General features: G+C 34.2%; 1 protein-coding gene across 1 annotated transcript; it reads left to right on the top strand.

Moving 5' to 3' along the window:
* The first annotated feature begins 3,582 nt into the window (after positions 1-3,582).
* Positions 3,583-15,148, top strand: LOC105341224 (ragulator complex protein LAMTOR3-A). The gene is made up of 6 exons (XM_011447617.4): positions 3,583-3,696; positions 8,334-8,368; positions 9,992-10,050; positions 12,300-12,433; positions 12,693-12,756; positions 14,128-15,148. The coding sequence occupies exons 1-6, from the start codon at positions 3,691-3,693 to the stop codon at positions 14,199-14,201; spliced, it is 372 nt and encodes a 123-aa protein (XP_011445919.1). The 5' UTR covers positions 3,583-3,690; the 3' UTR covers positions 14,202-15,148.
* The last annotated feature ends 356 nt before the right edge of the window (positions 15,149-15,504 follow it).

Here is a 15,504-nt window from a genome sequence, read left to right as displayed (position 1 = left end):
CTACTTCTCGTTGTAAATGGTATCCAAGTCCTTGATTTACTTGTCGTATTAAGATTTAACTTAACGGGCATTCAATAATAATACCAAATATTGAAATTGATTTAGCTTGGTTTCAATTTGCGCTGCTAAACTTCTCTAGTGAACCCCTCCCTCCCCATCCTCCATCCTTTTTCTTCCAATGTTGAATCAATAATGGGCGTCAGAAATTGATCTACCTATTTTTCTCCTGGGCAGAATATGGTCAGTGGTGATCAGGATGTACAAAAACAATCTGACGGAAAGACATCGATCACGTGCTCAGTATTTTCAACGCACGACAGACTAATTACCCATAAAACAATTATAACGTCAAATTCCTGGTAATCTTGGATTGGGTTATCTCCCCTGTCTTATCCTTCCTTCCTTCCTTGTTCGTTTGGACAGTGAGATATCCTATCCCTTTGGATTACATTGTCCCTATTTTTTTTTTGTTTTACGTAAGATAACATATTTTTTCCTGTAGTCTCGACACAGCTGAAAAACAAGACAACCTCCATAATGCACCAATAGACCTTGATCGAAAAACATTGACTGACTTTTTGTAGCTTATCTCTCCGATTAAGAAACCTTCGGGTATGTACGTTCATTTGAAGTATGTACTTTTGTTTTGCTGTTCATCAATATTCTCTGCATAATCTAGTTTTCATTGTTCTCATTAACAGACTCCAATTAATCGAAAAGAAAACATGTCTCTAGTCTAGGTCCAAGTTGAGTACCTTTTCTGCACCAAATAAGAGAGAGAGAGAGAGAGAGAGAGAGAGAGAGAGAGAGAGAGAGAGAGAGAGAGAGAGAGAGAGAGAAGATATCGTGAGGTCTAGCTACAACTACTAGACGTATCAATATTTTATTGTAAGGTACAAATCCACAAGTACATGACTGTATGCATTGTCAAAACCTGAAACAACCTTGGATTAGAGTCGATCTGATCTCAGCTCTATCATCTGTGCGCTCTCAACAATCACCAAGAACTGTTCACTCCGTAATCTGATCTTCAGGCGCGCTCCCCGGGCCAAACGAAATGGAGATTGTATTAGCATTGTTTTAATACTGTAATACAGCGTCAGACACGCTTTTTATTTTAACTCTCTCCTCCAAAAATTTTATCAGATAATCAAGTATGATCAAAAAAAGGCTTTGAAGTGGTAGAACATCACTATCGTAATTCTGAACGCTGAAAATTCCTACGCCTGACGGTTTGTTTTTTCTTTAGTATTTTTGCATAGGTTTCTTTTGTTAAGAATTGGCTCATTTAAAGAAATATTGGTGAATTCAATGCAAAGAAATTTCCGATCAGTAACGATGAAATAACCAGAGACTCATTTTGGTTTTTCCCTCATTTTTTGACATTTTTTGATGGAGAGAATGTATTTCTGATTACTAATTTTTAGAATTAGTTTAGTAAGTCAGATTAAAGATAGAAAGGCTGCATAGTTTGACAATAATGAATAACCTTGAATTCCAAAAACTAACTTCTTGAGATTAAGCTATAAACAATGGCAGTCAGTAATTGGCCATCTGTTTCTTAATTGTATTATTTCTTGTTGACCCAAATATCAAAGATATAAAGATAAGCTTGTGCTTCCTCAAGACATTGTTTAGAATTCGCTATTTTTGCTCATTAGTGTCAAACAGAAATAAGAAAGATATCGGGTTTTTTCCGTGTAATGTACTAACATTTGATGAAGAAATATCCTCTAGTTGGTCGCCGCCGGTGTGGTCGCATGTTGCAGACAATGGATGTGGAATTTCCCGGCTAGGTTTTGCCCGGATGTTGTCAATCCTGCAACAGACCGGCCCCGAGAGTCATAACACGGGAAATGGGCAAAAACCAATAAAAAATCGTGTTTTACTACTGTACTTTTCCTACTTTGGCAGATTACTCAATACCTACAAGGATTAAGGTGGGACCGGTTAACCTGAGATCGTGGAGGGATATATATGTAAATCGTTCATATGATTTTTCTCTTAACCCTGCGGTCACAAATTATCTTTCTCCTATAGTCGCATTAAAGATGTATGAGCTTTAACGACGTGTAAAAAGTGTATGAAATATGATATGTACTTATCAGTTTTAATAGAGATATTTTTTTACTTTATTTTTGATTAACTGATCATAGAAGACAAGACGGCACGTATTAATCCCGGCGGCTAGGTCACGTGCCTATGACGTAAGCATATCGATGTACCATTGATGGCATTGTGTTCACGTTGACGTGTAATTTTATAAAAATGTAAGAATTCGGATCGGCGTTTATGGTTTATTAGAAAAGTCGCCAAGATTTTATTAAGTATCATGCAGTTGTTATATTATATGACTCGCTGTACTGCCTTAAGAAAAGCTAAATATGAAAATATCTTATTTTAATTTCCTCTAATGTATGCTCGCCTTGCGAATTATTTTCCACAGCACGTAGAAAAAACCGCCATTGGTTATCTGATTATTTAACAGAATAGTACTTTTTATTTATAGATAGATAAAGTACAAATGGGGATATATTAGTACTAGACTAAAGTTCCTAAGGAAATTGCACTTTCACATATACTGTAGAACATGTATATAAGATATAAATAAAATAATTGATAATTATATAATTTTGTGGGGACTTGAATTTAATTCTTTTTAAAATCATAAATATATACAGTTACGATATATATCATTTCGAAAAATTAAACAATTCAAAAATTCTAGTGTTGGTGATCAGTATTTGTTGTTTTCTAATCTACTTTGAGGAGACGCTTCATCAGTTACCTACATGCATATATACAAGGTGCAAGTTTTTTCGTTTTTTGAGGGGTTTATTGTTTTTGTTTGTTTTGTTTTGTTTGTTTGTTTGGTTTGTTTTAAACGACACTCTCAGATCATTTTTTTTCACTGACGGTCTGTGTAAGATTAAAGTGATATCTCACTTCAGTTCTCCCTGATAAAATCCTAATCCCCCCTTTTTTTGCTAATACTTCTCACTTCCATACGTTCTTTAACTTGAATGGTCTGTAAGCTGGTTTGAATCCGGAATATGGATAAAATTTAATCTGAATCAGAAACATGTATAGTCAGAAAAATTGAATGGCATGTAATATAACTATATATATGTATGTATAATACATTTGTATATGTTAAGTTTCGCACCTCAAACGGTCGAGAACCAATGTCATATTATAGATGATGAAATTGACTATGAATAAAATTGTCTTTTATAATTGATTAGTGATATCCTCATTTGACCTGTAAAACGCTTACGCCCGTCTAATTAAATATATGGATCTTTAAGGGGCGTAGCTCCATACAGATCCATATATAAAAAAAGATAATTGAAAAAAAATTCACTCATGTGCGATTCGATAGTAATACATACATAGCATACCTCTCATTTGGTTTGGAAACTTCATTGCGGTTTTGACATTAACAGGTGTAAAACAAAAAAAAATATTCTACGGCGAGGGAGGAATAATTAGAGCGAAGTTCGTGTGTGGCTTATGTAAATATTTAATGTCATAACAGCATTGTATTCAATCAAAATCAATTGATGCAACTCTTTATTTTTTCCGGATCATAAATCACACACATTATGACAGTATGCTTGTGTTGATGGCGTTTACGAATAATTAAACGTACGACTAGTGAAAATCGGTTACACCCAAACCAAAAGAAAAATGGAAGTAAGTGAACCCTCCCTTTCGATCTTTTAATTGAGGTTAACTGTGTTTTTTTATATTGTCATAAACTTAATGGGAGTTTAATTACATGTTTGATCAAGGTTTATTTTGATAGGGGGAACGAAAAGTTCAAGGAGATCGTAAATTCTCTTAAAACAATTTGCAATTGAGGAAATTCTAGTTAAATTTTACGTTGTCATGTGATCTTAACATATTTGTGCAATTCTGATACAACCTGTTTTATCATCACATCAAGACAGTGTGTTGGTAATAGAACAGGGTTACATCAGTCTTGTTTGCAAAAGGAACGAATTGAAATAAAAAATATTTACTCGATTGAAGAAGAAATATATTCACTGTTTATTTGTGAGGGGGTTCCTTCACTAAATGATATCAAAGCATGTTACCAACTGAATACACTTTCTAGCAGGGTTGGCCGGGAAATACCAGTGCTGGGAATTACCGGTGGTAAATACCGGTATTTCCCGTCCCGGTAAATACTACTGTTTTCCACTAAACTGGAAAATACTGGGAAATACAAATTTATAACCTTTATTTCTTTTATAGTTTGTTCAATGTAAAACTTATGTTTATGCTAAAAGATATTAACAGTAAGCATCAAAAACCAATTTATTATACTTCCCCATTTCACTGTCAGTTTATAAATCTTAAATTCACCAGATCACCTATTCCAAAAGACTTCTATAGCTGCTAATGTACAAATTTTAGTCCAGTTTTTTTTTAACTTCAAGTTTTGTGTTTTACAGATTTATAATTCAAAGCACAAAATAAACTGTTATAATTAGTGTAGGTGTTGCAAGTAAAAATTCAATAATCACACATGTTGTTTTAATAAATAATTACACTTGACAGTTTTGTGCTCCTGTTTTGGGAAGATATATACTATGAGTGGGGCTAATTGGCTTCTTCTTAGGTGTGTTGCATACTGAGGTAGTGACACAGTCACAATTTATTTTTCACAATGTTTTTGTCCCATTTTCATATTCACAAAATAACCAGAAAATGGAACCTTTGATATTATGTTTATGATAACTGTGTAGATGCACCTATACCTGATTAAAGCCTTAAAAACAAATTACAATGGTATATGAATGAACCATGTTTTGAGTATTCATAGAAGATAACCAATGCATTACTGACCAGTCAAAACTTGTTAAAATCAAAGAACATTATAAAATGTCATTGCTGACAAGGTGTACTATTGTCTACATCCCTACAGATTTAATTAAGACTAATGTCTTAAGTATGAAGTACTATAATATGTAGTTGTACTTTATTTCCCAGTATTTCCCGGGAAATACCAGTAATTCCCGGGAATTACCAGTATTTCCCACCGTCCTGGGAAATATGAGTATTTCCCGCTTTTTTGCCAACCCTGCTTTCTAGGATGATGAATAATCTTGAGTTACATATACATGCCATTTGATATGACTACGATTTTGTAATACTTTGAGTTTGGTATGGGCTTTGGCTTCTCTGCCTGTTGTGCAAATCAAAAATTTTTAAAACAGTTCTCTCAACTGCTGATATTAGTTGAAAATATGTACCATTGATATCCTGTGATTCTCTATATTGCAAGCACTGTCAATGACAAGAGCATAAGCGCTGTTCTGGGACAGAATCACATGTGCTGTTCCAAAACTGCAGCGTACTTAATAACTGTTTGGTTGGCTGGTTGATTTAGCTAGTCACTAGCAAAATTTGCAGTTTGACAGTTGGGAGATTGATCCCCATGAAGTTTTTAATCTACTATGGTGTCAGTCTTTTAAACATTAGGAATACAATAATTGATACAATACAATAATTGATTCAATCTATATTGTAATGAAGGTCTACTATATATTTTATAAAATGAAATGTTTAAATTTTTTGCAGTGTAATTTATATTCCATTAGAAATATCATATACTTAGCAGCCCATTATATACCATTTGGGCAATAGGACCAAACTTTTGGGGACAGTTTTCTATTAAAAATTTGTATTTTTAAGTGTTTAGCAATTATGTATTATTTAAAGAATTGAGCAGAAGAACAATGATCAAATGGGATAAAGAAATAATCCTACCATATCGCACCAAAATAGACAGTCCTTTAGAGAAACAGTCCTGCCATATCATACCAAAATGAACAGTCCTTTAGAGAAACAATCCTACAATATCACCAACATAAACAGTCCTTAAAAGGAACAATCCTCCCATATCACAACAACATAATCAATCCTTTAGATAAACAATCCTATAATATCACATCAACTTAAACAGTTCTTTTGAGAACCAATCCTACCATATCACCAGCATAAACAGTCCTTTTAAAAAAACAATACTACCATATCATCAACATAAACAGTCCTATAGAGAAACAGTCCTACCATATCACACCAACACTAATGATCCTTTAGAGAAACAATCCTACGATAACACACCAACATAAACAGTCCTTTAAAAAACAATACTACTATATCAATAACATAAACAGTCCTTTACAGAAACAATCCTACCGTATCACACCAACACTAATGATCCTTTGGAGAAACAGTCCTACCATAACACACCAACAAAATGATCCTTTAGAGAAACAGTCCTACCATATCACACTAACATAATGATCCTTTAGAGAAACAATCCTACCATAACACACCAACACTAATGATCCTTTAGAGAAACAATCCTACCATATCACACTAACATAATGATCCTTTAGAGAAACAGTCCTACCATATCACACCAACATTAATGATCCTTTAGAGAAACAGTCCTACAATATCACACTAACATAATGATCCTTTAGAGAAACAATCCTACCATATCACACCAACATAGACAGTCCTTTAGAGAAACAATCCTACCATATCACACTAACATAATGATCCTTTAGAGAAACAGTCCTACCATATCACACCAACATTAATGATCCTTTAGAGAAACAGTCCTACAATATCACACTAACATAATGATCCTTTAGAGAAACAATCCTACCATAACACACCAACACTAATGATCCTTTAGAGAAACAATCCTACCATATCACACTTACATAATGATCCTTTAGAGAAACAATCCTACCATATCACCAACATAATGATCCTTTAGAGAAACAGTCCTACCATATCACACCAACATTAATGATCCTTTAGAGAAACAGTCCTACAATATCACACTAACATAATGATCCTTTAGAGAAACAATCCTACCATATCACACCAACATAGACAGTCCTTTAGAGAAACAATCCTACCATATCACACTAACATAATGATCCTTTAGAGAAACAGTCCTACCATATCACACCAACATTAATGATCCTTTAGAGAAACAGTCCTACAATATCACACTAACATAATGATCCTTTAGAGAAACAATCCTACCATAACACACCAACATAATGATCCTTTAGAGAAACAATCCTACCATATCACACTAACATAATGATCCTTTAGATAAACAGTCCTACCATATCACACTAACATAATGATCCTTTAGAGAAACAGTCCTACCATATCACACTAACATAATGATCCTTTAGATAAACAGTCCTACCATATCACACTAACATAATGATCCTTTAGAGAAACAATCCTACCATATCACACTAACATAATGATCCTTTAGATAAACAGTCCTACCATATCACCAACATAAACAGTCCTTTAAAGGAATAATCCTACCATATCACACTAATATAAACACTAATATCAATATTGAACATTTAAAGGGTTGGTCAAACCATTTTCCTCCTAGACCATTCTTTAGACAATGCAGAATTAAAGTATCAGCATTCATCCAGTCGTTTGTTTCCGTCTGACAAATGACCTGTTACTTTTGACCAGTGTTCATGGAGCATCACTGGGAGAGACAATAACTTGTTTACTGCTTTTAATTTCAAGCAAAGATATAAAAATTCTGAATCGTTATATGTATTGACTATCACATGTCAACAAAAACATCCAAGACTTATTATTTTTTTAAAGGGGGGAAGCGAAGAGACGTGTATAACTGTATAAAGCCTTGTTATGTTTCTTACATGCACAGTGCACAAATATGAATGATTGGGGATAAAATGACCTTGAAGTCTCTTGGGTTTGTTGTTTTTGCTTTCCTTTACACCCCCACTAGATCTGGGGGATAAAATGACAATGAAGACTCTTCTGATTTTCTAATTTTGCTTTCTTCTACACCCCCACTAGGTCTCCTATTTCATGATCAAGAAAAACTAAAATAGACAGGAAATTTTTTGCCTGATTGTTATTGAATAAAGTTTACATTTCATGCATGCATTGGGCCGATTTAGCTTGCTTAATTATAGTGATTCCATAACAAAAGATCTATTAAAAGTCTGGACAGATGTTGAAGAGGAATTCCTTCAGACAGATAGCCATCTTTGTGGTAGACTGTTTTTAGAAGACAGTTTACACACAGAGGTCTGATGTACAGATAAGATGAAATCCTATGCTCATTTGGTGCACATTCATTTCCTGCATTTTATCGCGTTTGCAAATATTTGGCATAATGTCCATGGTGTCAACACCAGATCTGTGGAAAGCTTTCCTCTCTATCAGCTCATCTTCACATCCAGTTGCAATCCCCCCTATATACTGACAGATTTTTTTTTTCTAATTTGCAGGAAGCGAAAAATTATCTATCAAAATTGAGCAGCACGTAAGTTGATTTTTGTCTGATTCTGATTAGATGTTGCCTTGTCTCCGAGTTTTTACCTTCAGACATTTGTTCTGTTCTCCCAAGCAGTCCCTGCCTGCCTCAATGTTCTATAGCAATTCGAAAAATCCTTATCTTGAATTTATGTTGTATTTCTTAAGCTTTATCACAAGGTGGTTGTAAATTTTTTAATCTTTGCATAATTTTATCTGGGTGTTTCATGGAAGTTGCCAATGCTACAATTAAAGGGTATAGGTGTATAGTGAATTTTAGTGAGAACTGAGGCTGTTAATGATTGTATGTTTTATTTAATATGATTAAATTGTACACACATTTTCATAGAATAAAAAAGTAAGCTAGAAAAGAGAATTATTTTTTTTTTAAATCAATTTATTGGTCATCAATTTCTTTAAAGTTATATATCAAGTTAAATTCTAATTCACAGTGTTTGGTATATGAATAAGTGTATCAATATATTTTTCATAATTATTACAAAGTACATATTTATTTCTTCTAAGGGGGTGGGGTATAAGATTCAGAATTTTAGTTTGATGGTAACAGGGATGGTAGCTAGTGAATCCCTCAAAATTACAGAATTCTTACTCATCTTTTAACACTTTTTTCTGATAAGATTAGGAAAAAAGTAAATGAAATGTGTCTCCTTGTAAATAAGGAGGAATTCGTTGATGTGATAAGTAACCACAGTACTCATCCTTGGGCCTAACACATTACCCAACATTTGTTTCTGGATAAAGATTTCATTCATTGCTTGTTACAGGACATCAGTTTATATTTTCCTTGTAAGAGCCCAGAGTTAAACCCTATATTTTCCAAGATTTAAATCTGATTACCTATATTTTTTTGTTCAAAGACAATATCATTTGATTAGGAGAAAGAGGGTCTTAAAAGAATGTAAATTCATTTTCTGTTTGTGTAAAGACAATGTAATTTAATAATAAAAAATGTAAAAATGGAGGGAAAGAGAGATTTTTTGGGGGGGGGGGGGCTTAGAAGATTGTAAAATCATGAACTATAGCTTACTGACTTTAACTATTATCTAAAAGTAACATTAGATGTTACAGTAAGTAAACTAGATCTGTATTTAGTATTCCTGATTTTGACAGTGTTGAGTTGTTATATCGTTTATAGACCTATATGTTATATACCTGATTTTGACAGGGTTGAGTTGTTATATCGTTTATAGACCTATATGTTATATACCTGATTTTGACAGTGTTGAGGTGTTATATTATATATAAATCTATTTGTTGTATACCTGATTTTGACAGTGTTGAGTTGTTATATCGTTTATAGACCTATATGTTATATACCTGATTTTGACAGTGTTGAGGTGTTATATTATATATAGATCTATTTGTTGTATACCTGATTTTGGCAGTGTTAAGTTGTTATATCGTTTTTGATTTTGTTATATCTTGTGGAGATCTACTAGTGTATGTTGTATACCTGATTTTGTTATATCTTGTGAAGATCTACTAGTGTATGTTGTATACCTGATTTTGTTATAACTTGTATAGATCTATATGTTTGTATACCTGACAGGGTGGAAGGCCTGCTGGCTATTGTTATAACTTGTATAGATCTATATGTTTGTATACCTGACAGGGTGGAAGGCCTGCTGGCTATAGTGGTGACAGACAGAGACGGCATTCCTCTAATAAAAGGTACAGTAGCTGCATGTACAACCAATGGTCACAAGTGTGATAGACGAGTTAATCTGTTGTATTGAGTAATACTTGGATTAATCCGTTGTGTTGAGTTACACCATCGGATTAAGCTGTTGTGTTGGGATATGTATCACGGATTTTAACAAATTTTAAGTACAAGAAATGTGCAGCCTATTGCGGTTCGCTGTGCAGCATACTGCAGTTCGCTGTGCATTGTTGCGGTGAGCATTTGCAACCGTTTGCTTCCCACACTACCCGCTTCAGGCTTTATGGTCGTCTGTAGATGAAATCAACAGAATTGTCCAGATTTAAGGAGGTTTTTCCTAATGGTTTTGCATATTTGATACAATCTTTGAAGTGATGTTTTAGTCCTGGATGTGATTCTGCGGCCCTGGGCTATGCATGCACACGCACATGTACACCATAAAACAGAAAGATAGCCTGTATCAGTTCCGAGTATTGTTTGGAGGCCATCGTTATCTCAGCCGTTCACAGAATCGTTTCATTAATGTGTTCTTACATGATGTCATACCTTAAAACATCACACTTCAAACAGATACTATCAGTCAGGAAAATGTATGTAAAAACTGAATATTTAAAACAATGAGAAGGAACTAGTTATATGAAGAGTCATTTACTCAGCGGAATAATCAAGTCCTGCCAATTTGTCCCGTCATTTCCTGTCTTCGTGGTTTGCCATAAGATATCGGATTATTTAATCTCTTTGGCTTTGTGCTGTATCAATTTACACCTGATGACATTTTTATTTATGATATTGATCTAAAACTTTCCATAAGATTTATCTGAAGAAAAAGAAAATGAAAGCATTAGCTGGATTACAGATTCTGGGACAAACAATGTCAAACCTCACTGATAACATCAGTAATTAACATGTAATTAATGCAGATGACCTTCAGGCAAGTTGATTATTATGAGGGCACCTTTTTTACCACTGCTGAATGGTAGGGAACTAGTGGTAATGGATATATTGGGGAAAACCAGCTTGTTATCCCAGTTTGCAGAATCATGTTGAGTTCAGCTGCCCTTGCTGTGTAGTGTAGCAGATAACAGATAATTAGGACTGTTTATGATTTAACATTGTATTGATGTGGATTGGCAGAGAGAGAGAGAGAGAGAGAGAGAGATTGTACAGGGACTATGCCAGATATAAGTGTTGTCCTTCAAGGTCATCTCAGGTTACAAGGTCATTTATAGTTTAATGAGGGGTTAATGTTGTGAAAACTGCCCCTTTGTTGGATTCCGGGTGTCCACTTAACAGCTGGGAATTGCAGTGTTCCTTACAGAGACCACGAATTCTGAGCTCTTATAAAGGTGATTGTCATGCTTCAAACTTTGGACAGATGGACTGTTCTCAACCCATAAACAGATCAAATAATGAGATGTACTGACTTCAGAAAGGTGTATATTGCTATAAGTATGATCTATATTGATTAGTACCAAAAGTTATTCATAAAAAAAATTATTCTGGTCAATGCATTTTTAGATGCTGAGTGTAAACTACTGGGTTTAATGTTAGCTGTATTTTTATCCTGGTAAGGCTGTTGCTAGTCGGATAACCAGGATAGCATTAATCAACAGCACATGATATGTGGGGCCCAGTTTTTAATCGCTGGAGTAGTCAATCCGAGGTTTTTTTACCCACCTGTCGGATAAGCCACTGCCTTGTGTAATACGGACACGACTGTTACAAGACATCCAATTCTACCGGCAGTTTTTGTAATCAATCCCCAAGCTTTTTATTACGGTGTATGTCTGGCTCAGTTTTTGCAGACATCTGTATTATGTTTTGATGAACATGTTTTTGAAAGATGATGAATGAAGATTTAGCAATTTGATGTTATGATTGTCACTCAGGGTTTTCTTGGCTGAAGTTAGTTGAAATTTGATCAGTTTACCATGTGAGTGAGAAATATTTCCTCAAAGATTGGTTCTTCAATTCTGGATTGACTAGTGGTTAAGTACGGTTTGTATTTGTCAAAGAGAGGAAAGTTGAAATAACAAAGACATTTAAAATTAAAACAGCAAAGTTTGATAAAATTGCAAAAGACCTTGGACGAGTTTTTTTTTGGCCAGCCATTTTCAACCTTGCTTTAATTTATCACTCATAGGCAACAAGGAGGATGCACTGTTCTGAATATTTATATCATGTAATGGGAAATGTCAGAAAAATTAATAAAGTTGATGTATGAAGTTTGAATAATAAAAAACCATTGCCTAACTTTCAGTTGCAATGGACCACGTACCAGAGCAAGCCCTACGTCACAGCTTCTTGAGTACTTTTGGATCAGCCACAGAACAAGCTAACAAGCTCGGACTCAAGCAGACACAATCTGTAATCTCCATGTTTAAAAATTATCAGGTAATATGCTTTCATAATTGGTGATAATTAGCATGATTGAACGCTCTACCGAGTTTTATGACCAGATGATATAGGGCTGCTGTTCCCTGCCTTGATTTTAATTATTGAATTAAAATTTTGTTGCTTTGGTCTTCTTTAAAATTTCTTTGAAATGAAATTTAAAAAAAATAATTTTTGTTGTAAACAATTTCTAACAGGACAAATAAGAAACCCTATGAACCAATAACTGAATAATAGTTTTGTGGTCTTTTATTTTCAGGTTGTGCAAATCAACAAATATCCGCTGATTGTAACGTTTATTGCTGAAAGCAGTGCAAATACTGGTGAGTTATTTAGGAAAAAAAAAAATGCAAAAATCTTCTCCATAGAGGTTTTTTTGTGACTTGTTTATAAGTAATTTTTAAAGTTTAATTCCCAGTAAACAAAACTATTTTGATTTCATGGCAGCCCAAAATAGGAAAAGGTCGATATAAAGTCAGCTCTAGTTTGTAGAAAAATCCTGGAAGAAGCAAAAAATGACGGTATCCGTGTAGATGTTTGTGCCAAAATACACGAATCATTGAAAAAAAGTTATTTAGTCGTTACATCATTCGTTTTACAACTTCATAAACATGTTTGATATACACCAACCTCAACCCTGCATTGGTTGAATAGAGAAGAGAAAGGGGATGTTAAAGGAAGCTGAGTCTGGGCTAGGTGTATTGGTTTAATTACCCTACCTGTGCTGCTCATTGATGCTCCACAATGAACAGCTTTGCTCCACTTCATAACGTTGAAATTTTTTGGTAATCAATTACGTATTTGACACAGTCTTACCACATCACAGCTGATGTTCTATCTGGCTAAAGTGGGTGGATTGTTTCTCCGAAATTAACAAATTAGGGTTGCACAGTCGGTTAAAAACCCACGTTTTGTGTAAAAAATGGATGTAAATGGTAATCAGTTAATTTGTTACTTAGCATGCTCTGTGGGGATTCTTTCATCTCTTGCAAAAAATGTATAGCGTATAAATTATCCAAATCTACATGTACTTATTACATGGAGTCTGGAGAAGAAATGCCATCTGATTTTTATGCTCATGTTTTTACAGGTAAATCTGTATGTTTTAATCAGTTTCTGTCAGAAGTAGCATAGCATGTTTATTTATACTAGAGGTCACTTGGGTTCATGTGCCAGCTTGACCTATATTTCTCTCAGATTGAGGTCAGATAAACAGGTCAGTCTTGATTCAGTGACCATCGTGTAGAGTAAGTAATGGAAGGGAGGCAACTCAATTCATTTTTATAGACCCCACTGAGGAATATTTGTTTTATATGTTTATGATATGGACAAGGCTGAAAGTTTTTACTCTGATGGGTAATTGGTTTTGTGATGTTTTAGACAGGGTCTCAAGTAGTTTGTATTATGTATACGATCAGGGCAAAGGAACACCAGGCGTGATTTCTGGTATCTACACAGAAAATCAAAGCTCTGCTTTTGATTTTCATTTTAGATCTGTTCTGATGGTGGTAAAACTTGTTGATCTACCTCCACGGTGCGAGATGTTTACGTCTGTCTATTATAATTGGCAGACAACCAGATAAATGGAACACAGGGTCAAGCCTGTCTAAATAAAAACCTGTGATGAAATAGGAAATGATGGCCACTATCTGAGGCTATTGATGTAGAGACCATTGTTTTCTCCTCTATTTCAGGCTTGCTGCTTAATTTGGAGACCGATATGGGAGATTTACTGAGTGACCTCCAGCGTGTAGTGCCTGCCTCCTAGACGCTGGGCCACCGCTGCACACATTGGACCAGGGCAAAAAGTGCAATCTTTATCAACAGTGTTGTTTACAATCAGATGTCTCCTTGGCAACGGACTTGTTGCATTACCACAGCTGTATTTAACGTGACACTTGTTAACCACTCTCAGAGTGTATTGAGGGTCCTATATATAGATCCATCAGTGATTATTAGAGATTGCCCCAGTGTTCAAGGCTGTATGATAAACTTCCATTGTGCACACATCAAACAAACATTGAATGAACCTTTCTGTAGACATGAGTAAAGTTTGGTAAACACCAGATGTTGATGAAGAGATTATCAAGCAGTAATCAACTAATCATAGCTTTATGTTCTTTAATAATATTAATAATATAAAAAATGTTGCAGATTAATAGTGAACATTAATTTTTCCATTCATATTGTGTTGTAAGCATGATTGTAGAAAGTACCCATCCAGAACCTGTAGGCTGACCTTGACCTGATTACTGTACTAATCCTGTGAACTGTCTGATAAAATATAGGATATAATGTAATCTGAGAAGTGGTATGATAAAATATAGGATATAATGTAATCTGAGAAATGGTATGATAAAATATAGGATATAATGTAATCTGAGAAGTTATATATGATAAAATATAGGAGATAATGTAATCTGAGAAGTGGTATGATAAAATATAGGATATAATGTAATCTGAGAAGTGGTATGATAAAATATAGGAAATAATGTAATCTGAGAAGTTATATGATAAAATATAGGATATAATGTAATCTGAGAAGTGGTATGATAAAATATAGGATATAATGTAATCTGAGAAGTGGTATGATAAGATATATAATGTAATCTGAGAAGTGCTCGTTGTGAGAAAGTGTGTGTAAGTGAGGTCTGCGTGTTATTGAATCGAATGTTATATTTTGTTAATAAAATAATTTATGGTAATCTTATTCTATTTATTGCTTTGTTGCTTATTTTTAATAATCAAAGTACATGCATCCACAGGGGCCAAGCCCGTTTTAACATTAATTTCAATCTTTATTTATGGTTACATTGAAATTAATGTTAAAACGGGCTTGGCCCCTGTGGTTGCATCTCTTACAAAAAATCTTACTTCTGATAAAAAGACTGCATTCCAGTTGACATTTAAGACTATTCTATTCTCCTGAAAAAAAGAGCTCTAAATTTGAGCATTTCAGGTCATATTTCTTCTTTACCAAATTCTAGAAGTAAATAATAGTTTTGGTGTAATTAAATGAGGTGAATCTGGTGGGTAATTAGTTGACCGCCCAGCCTCCTTGTATGTGAAAC

Source organism: Magallana gigas, chromosome 7 (genome assembly GCF_963853765.1).
Source record: "Magallana gigas chromosome 7, xbMagGiga1.1, whole genome shotgun sequence".
Lineage (NCBI taxonomy): Eukaryota > Metazoa > Mollusca > Bivalvia > Ostreida > Ostreidae > Magallana > Magallana gigas.
The sequence above is the reverse complement of the archived record's forward strand: the minus strand, read 5'-3'. Positions and strand labels throughout refer to the sequence as shown.